This window comes from Pyxicephalus adspersus, chromosome 5 (genome assembly GCF_032062135.1).
Source record: "Pyxicephalus adspersus chromosome 5, UCB_Pads_2.0, whole genome shotgun sequence".
In the NCBI taxonomy this organism is placed as follows: domain Eukaryota; kingdom Metazoa; phylum Chordata; class Amphibia; order Anura; family Pyxicephalidae; genus Pyxicephalus; species Pyxicephalus adspersus.
Genome location: NC_092862.1, coordinates 58,960,878 through 58,969,836, shown reverse-complemented (window position 1 = coordinate 58,969,836; position 8,959 = coordinate 58,960,878). Strand labels below are relative to the sequence as shown.

At 38.9% G+C, this 8,959-nt stretch overlaps 1 protein-coding gene across 1 annotated transcript; it reads left to right on the top strand.

Annotated features, from left to right (window-relative positions):
• The first annotated feature begins 4,858 nt into the window (after positions 1-4,858).
• On the top strand, positions 4,859-8,638 carry ID4 (inhibitor of DNA binding 4). Its single transcript, XM_072411627.1, has 3 exons — positions 4,859-5,342; positions 5,867-5,927; positions 6,697-8,638. Exons 1-2 carry the CDS (start codon positions 4,995-4,997, stop codon positions 5,912-5,914), a joined length of 396 nt encoding a protein of 131 aa, XP_072267728.1. The 5' UTR covers positions 4,859-4,994; the 3' UTR covers positions 5,915-5,927; positions 6,697-8,638.
• The last annotated feature ends 321 nt before the right edge of the window (positions 8,639-8,959 follow it).

The window sequence follows — 8,959 nt, the reverse complement described above, 5'->3', positions numbered from 1 at the left end:
TTTATGCTGGCTGCAGCGTGTGTGTCTTTGATGCTGGCTGCAGGGCGTGTCTATTCCTGAGCCAAACTGAAAGTAAAAAGCCTGCATACGTGCCCCCGCGATTCTGAACAAGGAAGCAAGCTGCTGATTCCTGCCCTAACGGAGATCCCTGCACTTAATTACGGGTAAGTGATCAGAAGGGGACAATGGAGTCAATGGAATAGAGTGATCAGAAGGGGACAATCATTTCATAGTGATCAGAAGGGGACAATCATTTCATAGTGATCAGAAGGGGACAATCATTGCATAGAGTGATCAGAAGGGGATAATCAATGGCATAGAGTGATCAGAAGGGGACAATCAATGGCATAGAGTGATCAGAAGGGGAATATGAACGGCACATGAGTGATCAGAAGGGGACAATCAATGGAACATGAGTGATCAGAAGGGGACAATCAATGGAACATGAGTGATCATGAGTGACTTTCAACAATAAATGTGTACTGTAGTCTTCTTCATGGAAAAATAAGACATCCCCTGAAAATAAGACCCAGGGCATATTTTGGCATTTAAAAAAATATAAGAGAGTGCCTTATAATCGGGGAAACAGGGTAGCACTATATTTTATGTTCCCAGATTTTTGGCTGCTTTTTATTTACTAGGTTCAAATATAATCCACCAATAATGTACACACACCAGAAACGGTTGTTTGAACGATGCAAGAAGTGACATGCAAGGGAGAAAGTGTACTGCAGAACAATCCACGATCACTGAACGACCGTACACACAATAGATTGCGAACAATCGCCGCCCAATCAGATCTGCCGGGACGGTCGTTCGTTTCCAGCGACAATCCTTGTTCATTGGCATTGTTGTGCACTTTTTTTGTTAACGATTATCAGTCAAACAGTCATTAGTCGTTTGTTTCCAACGATAATTATTGCACGTGCGTATGCAGTTTATGAAGGTGCTTCCTGTGAAAAGGACCAGTCACTGCTAAAGATATTTAATTTTCTGCAGACAGCCTGTAGTATATAGGCTTGTTGGGTCTTTTCCACAGCAATTCTCTATGCACATGATATATGTGCACAATGATGATGATGCAACCACTGCTACCATGCTAATATCTGGGTTTGCCAAGAAATTTGGTGCACACAAGTTAAATGTTATCCTTTGTGATTTGCAAGGAATATATTTAAACTACTTATTTTGCACCTGAGGTTGAGCTTTCAGCTAATTGCCCTTTCTGCCCTTTCTGACGAGGGACTCTCAATAATGGGGTTTTGCCTCCCCATGAAGGATATCACCTGCATTCTCATCTCACTATATAACACAAGCATAAAGTGATATATTTTCCCAAGCCTTATTATGCATTGCATAGTGGTTGGTCCTGCATGATAAAAAAATTGTCAGCATTAGAAGATTCCAAGATCTGTACAATTGATCTTCCATTCAGGAAATGAGATTTTATACGTTACCTAAAATGAATAATTACAGTATAACATGGGTATCAATGCCTGATGGAATTGAACAATTACAGCGCACTAGTATCCAAACGCTTATAATGAGTGATATTTTTGTTTCTTCAATAATTATTTTGCAATATTTTAAGTTGTATATACAAGTTGTCAGATTTGGCAGTACACACAACCTATTAAAGTTCAAGAGATGGGAATACCTACCCAATGACCACACATAAACATTTATTTGGATGAGTAAGGGGGAGTATACAAATTCCGTAAACTGGCAAACTGGTCCCTGTGTTGGTCCGTTGCTTTATATATTTTAATGTATAGTAGGATTTCAGTGTGGTTTATCCTACATCCTATAAATGTTACTTTCTCTTTCGAATATATAGGATCCTAAATAGTCCTGAAAGTAATCTGTCATTACTATATCACTCCTATTGCTGACCATTAAATGTAGTTGCTTGGCTGTCCTCAATACTTTTTGGGTCACTGACCTGGAAAAAGTGAGCAGCAGTGCATAAAGGAAGAATTTCTGATCTTATATTTGTTCCAGGTCACTGGCTATTAAAGGATTAACATAACAACCAGGTCATCAGCAATAGCAGCCTATATATTTCTCTAATTAAAGGCTTCCTGTTGAAGATGAAATTGTATGAGCAAGGTTTCATCTAATGTTTATTTGTTTACAGCTAATTAACATTTTAATGGAAATTATATGACATTATAGAAATAATACATTGGTCATATGTGCAGGTATGCAGGCCTATAGAATATATTTGGTACATTGTATATTTTTGTTCATTGTTGGCATTCTTACTTAATATACAAGTATATATATATATTAAGTAAATTGGAGTATCTGTCTGCACTAAGTATACTGAAAATGTATGTCAAGCCAAAAACATTTTTTTGTTTTTTGATACAGTGGGGAAACATCAGAACTCATGTTGGGTTTTTGCTTCTATCCAGGACTCAATTGGAGTAATTTACAAACAGATAGGAAATGATAGAAAAGAAAGAAAAATCTGACAGGAGTTCTAGCCCCATGTACTTTACTGCTTCCCAAAAAGCCCCAATATTTGGAAGCAAACACTAAAGTCTCCAGCAACAATGGAATGAACAAACTATGTTTGAGAGGAGAGAGAAGATGAATGGGACTACATCCAGCTCAATATAAAATTACAGTGGTCATTTATATTGTTCGTTTAGTGACCTGGCAGAGTGGATCACTGAACCATCTTGATGGACAGCTGTACTCATGATAGATTTTGCCCCCAATTATGATTTCCCCCAGACATAAATCTAGGTTCTTTATTAAACTTTACATGCATGGCATGCCTTTGTTGACAATTGTCTCCCAAATAAAGATAAAACCCTTGAAACTGTTGGTATCATAATTGATCATATGTACAGCACCAAGGCGGGGGCAGATAAACAGAGGATAGGGTGGTGCCCCCCTTGGCTATAAAGGATAGGAGGGTTTGGTTTTGCTTTTTCAGGACAACATATTATTTGTCTTGGAGAAGTCCCAACACTTTTTCTCTAGGTAATCACTGTCATCAGAATAGGAAGTAAGGAAAAATCTCTTCCCATCTTAACAGAGCCCCAAATTTTAGAATATTGGTTAAAAATAAAGATACTCTTCCCCACCCTTTCAAAACTAAGAAAAAATGTTTTGAATTGACATACATGTGAATTTTAGCTGGCAATCACATTAGTGTCAAACAAAGCTCCATTTATTTTATAGAATGAAACAAATACAACAATGGATGAATATAATAATAATAATAATATATAATATAAGTCATTTTATTGTGTACTGGAGACCTTTCAGGTACCTTGAATAAGCACAATGAAGCGTAATGGGGATCTCTTGTATAACACAATGCATTAAAGAGGCAGGTGCTTTCCTGGTCATAAAAACCATTTTGCAAATAAACCCGGTCATTGACATTTGTGTCACTGCAAATGGTAGTGAGCAGACCATTCTGCTCCTCGGAGGGTAATGTCTCATTACTATGTAATTATGTTTCACCTGCACACCAAACGCTATAGTTTCAACTCTTACGGATATCTACTTGACAACGGGCACATCTATCACCGTGTGTTCCCTTTGGCATGTTTTAATGACATGGTTCAGAAGATAACCCTGTAGCATCCATCTTGATTGTCTTTATTATGTCAAGAATTCTTTGCATTTTATAAATAAACAACACATTTTAAAAATATGGGGATTTGATGTATTCCAAGGGATGTAAAGACAGGTAGTGAAAATGAAAATAAACTAGGAAAGGATCATGAGTAAAAAAGTGAATAATGGAACCTTAGTTGTAAATTTAGTCATGGACATCTCTAGTGCAAGAGAGCAAAAGAAAAAAAGACTAGGACAGGAGAAGAGAAAATAGAGAGAAGAGCAAGTGATAGAGAAAAGATATGATAGAGAGAGCAGCCAGAGAAGAAGGGTGAAGAGAAGATAGAGAGCAGAGGGGAGAAGGGAAGAAGCAATGGGGAGATAGGTGAAAAGAAGAGAAGAGAAAAAGAAGAGCAAGAGATAGAGAGAAGAGAAGGTAAAGGAGAAGTAAATGTGGGAGAGGATGAGATATAAAGAGAGGTAAGAGAAAGAAAGAAAGAAAGAAAGAAAGAAAGAAAGAAAGAAAGAAAGAAAGAAAGAAAGAAAGAAAGAAAGAAAGAAAGAAAGAAAAGAAAGAAAGAAAGAAAGAAAGAAAGAAAGAAAGAAAGAAAGAAAGAAAGAAAGAAAGAAAGAAAGAAAGAAAGAAAGAAAGAAAAGGAAGGGGAGAAAGGAAGGAAAGGAGAATGAAGTAATGAATGAAAGAAAAAAAGAGATAGATGGGCGAAAAGAAGTTAACAGATGGAGAAGGAAGGGTCTTAAAAAGAAGACATGTGAAAGAAAAAGAGAGAGAGAGGTAAAGCGAAGATAGAGAATTGGAAAACGAGTTTAGAAAAGAAAGAAGCGAGAAAGAGAAAGAAAAGACAAGAGGAAGAAAGGAGAGGAGATAGAGAGGAGATAGAGAGGAGAGAATGAAGAGGCAGATAAGAGAGAGACAGAGGAGACAAATCAGAGGAAAGGGAACAGAGGGGAAGAGAGTTACAAAATACAGAGCTAAAAGAGAGGAGAAGAATGGAGAAGAAAGAAGAAAATGAAAGCGAGAAGGAGAAAATGCAAATGCGAGTAAGAAAGATGGAGAGAAGAAAGAGGGAAGAAGCTATGTGTGAGATATCTTAGCATATGTACCACGGCAGTGTATTCCCCCTATGTAGTACCTGTACATTGCTGAATCCCATGCCATCCTATGCTATGATTGTATTGGGAGCAGTGGCGAGCAGTCAGTCCCCCTCCCCCTGCACTCCTCCCCCTGTCCTCGCCCTCATGCTTTAAATAAGGCGGCGGAGAGGCCGGTGTGTGACAGAGCTGGGAGTGATCGTTGTGTATCAGGCTGCACCTCTGGCTGGGATCCGTTGCAGTGGTGCCCGGATTACACGTTGTCAGGGACAGATATAAGCCGTGTTGTGTGCTGTGAGGCTGCCATGAAAGCTGTGAGCCCAGTCCGCCCCCATAGTAGGAAAGCCCCGGTGCCGGGTGTGTGTGGGGAGCTGGCCCTGCACTGCCTGTCTGAGCACAGTCTCGGCGTAGCTCGGTACAAGATGGAAGAAGAGGAGTCCCTGTGTCTGCAGTATGACATGAATGACTGTTACAGCCGCCTCAAGAGACTGGTGCCCACCATTCCGCAGAACAAAAAAGTCAGCAAAGTGGAGATCCTGCAGCATGTCATTGACTACATCCTGGACCTGCAGCTGGCACTGGACACACACCCTGTACTGCTGAGACAACCGGTACCGGCCAGGACCCCGCTCACCGACCTGAATAATGACCCGGTAAGACCCGGTCCCGCTGTGTATAACACTGGACGGGCGTGCTGCGCTGGGGCTGTGGCGGCGCTATAGCAGGCTGGTGACAGCTGTGAGAGAAGGCAGATCCACCTGACACAGGGCTGCCATCATCCCACACAGGGATACCAGCCTAGTCCTGGGAGCAAGGCAGCTGTGTACACAATTATTTCCATTACATAGACCAATATATAGAATGGATGGCTCCGGGATCCCCCTGACAATTGCCTGGACTATGTCACATTTCAATTAGAGACAGGCAGGCTGTAGGTGATCAGTGTATGGGCTGCAGTCACAAAGCTTTTTATTTCCCAGCATATATTTGTGATTATTTCCAGCCAGGCATCCTTGGTGTGTCAGCTGTGTGAACTGAGCCTTTTGTTGATGCTGTGATCACTGAAGTGTGACCTGTCACATCCCATGCTATGATCCATCAATGACTGCACAATTCTCCCTGACTTGCTCTGCTTCAACCCATCTCTATATCTTTCTTTTCTTTTTTTTAATCACAGGCTGCACCAGTGGTGAACCAACATGGAGACAGCATACTGTGTCGCTAGAATGTCCTATAAGGTGAGTCTTGGAACTTTTTCTGATTTTTATTGATCATGCTAGCAGTCTGTGTAAGATAGCCATCTCCTGATCTCATGTCATTGATTGGAGCCCAGACAATGGTTAGTTGAATGTAAAGGCAGTGCCTGATTTCTGCACCCCTACCTGCATAGACTATATTACATGTCATGAGATGGGCTTTTACCCTGGGGTGGGTGGCAGGGTTGTATTTGCTGTACCAGTGCTTGGGGCAGCGTGTTAGAGAGGGCATCACAACCTCATGATTTACAAATTGGCATAATGCATTCCTTATTATGTTTTTTTTTTCCTGGCCACCTACAGATGTGCTATAACTTTATAAAGAAAGGGGTTTAGGCGATGATGAAGGAGACAGAAGGCACTTTAGAATAATAATGTATTATTGCTCTTTTTGCTGTTGAAAAATAGTTGTGCATTAAAAGCAACCCACAAGCATTAGTTTAAAACAAAATAATCACAGGGCTCAAGGGTCATAGATTGTGCAGCTTCATCATTCAGGTGTGCCTAGGACAGCATCTAAATGTATCCTTGGGTGGGAGTCAGATGAGACTCCATGGCAGAGTCACAGCATGGACTGAGCAGTCCATTGCAGCTGCGTTCCTATGCTCAGGCTAGCTTGGGAGCTGTGCTTGTAGTTTGACCTGGTTTGTTTTGGGTTGTTGATCAAGCATGTCTTGTGTTTTGTTGGTGGCGCCAGTCAGTCTGGAGCAGAATGGTTCACACACCCCCTCTATTCATTCCTCTTCCACAGGTGTGCAGCAGGCAAATCCAGAGCCAGGAGGAGCACAGAGAGAAAGAGAGAGACAAATTAGAGAATAAGGGAGGGGAAAGGAAAAAAAAAAAATCAGTCACCAGACAAAAGAGGGAAAAGCAATCTACACATCGCTTCTACACACTACGGAGAATATAGCTGTCCGCCATTTGTGCACGCTCATGCCACTTAACACTGTCCTTCTCATCATCTACAACAGACGTAAATTGTCCTTGCACTGTGGAAGTCCCTGAACTGATGGAGTATGGGGGGTTTGGGGGTTGCAGCTTAGAAAGCATACACTATCCAATGGACAACTGAAATCTCAAGCTTTACTAATCTAACAGAGTATTGTAGATATTTTGTCTTTTTTTTTTTACATCTATTGTTTAAAATAGATGATTTTATCGGGCAAGGGAATTTTCTTCTCCCTGCAGGAATGTTACATATTGTATAGAGAATTAAAAAAAAAATGAGTGACATTTCATACTGTATATATATAGAGATGTTCTATAAGTGTAAGTGATAAAAGTATATGCTTTAATAGACTACTGTAATTATGAAGTATTTTTAATTAAATATTTTCTGTAAATAGCAATGTGTGCTTTTTGTTTCATCTGTGGGAAATTGATTGCTGTTTGTATATTGAGGACGATAAATAATAATAAAAAATAAGTTACGGAATAACAAAGATGTTACAGAGGTAAACGGCACTAACTTGGATCTGCTATTCGGTTTGCCTGCATGATGGCATGGAATGTATAAGCTAGAGATATAATGGTCTTAAAACAGACATTTGTAAAATACAGTATATAGTCCTGCTTGATTTTTACAGTATTGAAGCTGAATCTATACTTGGCTCCTTTCCAAATGATAATTGTTTTATGTGGCTCAGATGCTGGTTACACACACAGTATTTAGTGGGTGTAGCATTACACTAAGCTGTATTTCAGTTACATTAAACCAATGTACACCCTTAGATTCTTTTTTTCCCACAAACTTTTTGTCTAACAGGGATTTTTCAAATACCAGTGACTGTCGTTTCTTTGGAAATGGGGTATAAACAGTGTTTTAATAATTCAGAAAATTGTCATTTTTATATGCTTTATATGGATCATCTTGTTCTCACCTTACTGCAGACACCTGTCCTAACATCCTTCTCTAAAATGTATAACAGAATACGCTGTGACGCGAGGCATTCCTGGGGTATTTTATATCACAATGTAGCATCGATTGGAGAACGAATGCCCTATAAATATAGTATCCATGCAGAGGAAGCAACATGTTCTTTTTGATCTGATCTTCAATAAGAAATAGGCTGCAGCAGACAAAGTTTTACATTTTTGGCCTCCCTATAGTTCAGTGTTTAGTAATTTGACATTCTCTTTTGTACACTGGGAAAAAATGCCCAGTATTTTGCAGCCCTGATCTACATCGTCCCATTAGTCTCTGCTTCCTTGCTCATTCTTTGGTTTGCATGTATTCAATTAGCTTATGAATATGGCCAATTATGGTCATTTACTACCACTCGTTCAGTTCTATTTCCACAGAAGCAGTGTCTGGTTTTAATTTAAGCCAGAAAGTATAATCACCATTGAAAAGGGAGATTTCCCGTGAATTCTGGTGCTATCACATAATATTTTATCCTGATTCCTTTTTTTTTTTTTTTACAAAAGCATTTAGTCTTATGTGTCGGTCATCTCAGTGAATTCAGATACTTTAATGCAGATACTTCATTGCTTGCAACCAAAGGAACTCTTACTGTTACCTAAACTGTATTTGTCTGAGTTACCACTTCTGGTTTTTGTGGGTAAAGAAAGAACAACAGTAAACTAAATTGTTAATAATAAAATGTTTAATTTTATCACAGTTACTACTGTAATTTCTCCTATGTCTTTTTTTACACATGAGTATTAAAATGACATTTTTAATTGTCTCGAAACTGTCATCTTGTGTATTTATTTTGCAGATACCATTCTTTAATGATTTTCTCTCTGGGGGTCATTATGAAGTAGAGGCCATTTTATACATTTATAGATCTCATTTCTTTTATACATTGCCCCAGTTGTTACTTTATTAAAAAAAAGGATGCATTTTAAATTTTTCATGTATATATGTTTTTTTAAAATGTCTTCGGTAGCTATATATATATATACATATCTATATATATTATTAAATTATTATTAAACAGGATTTATATAGCGCCAACATATTACGTAGTGCTGTACAATAAATAGGGATATATATATATTTATAAACAAAC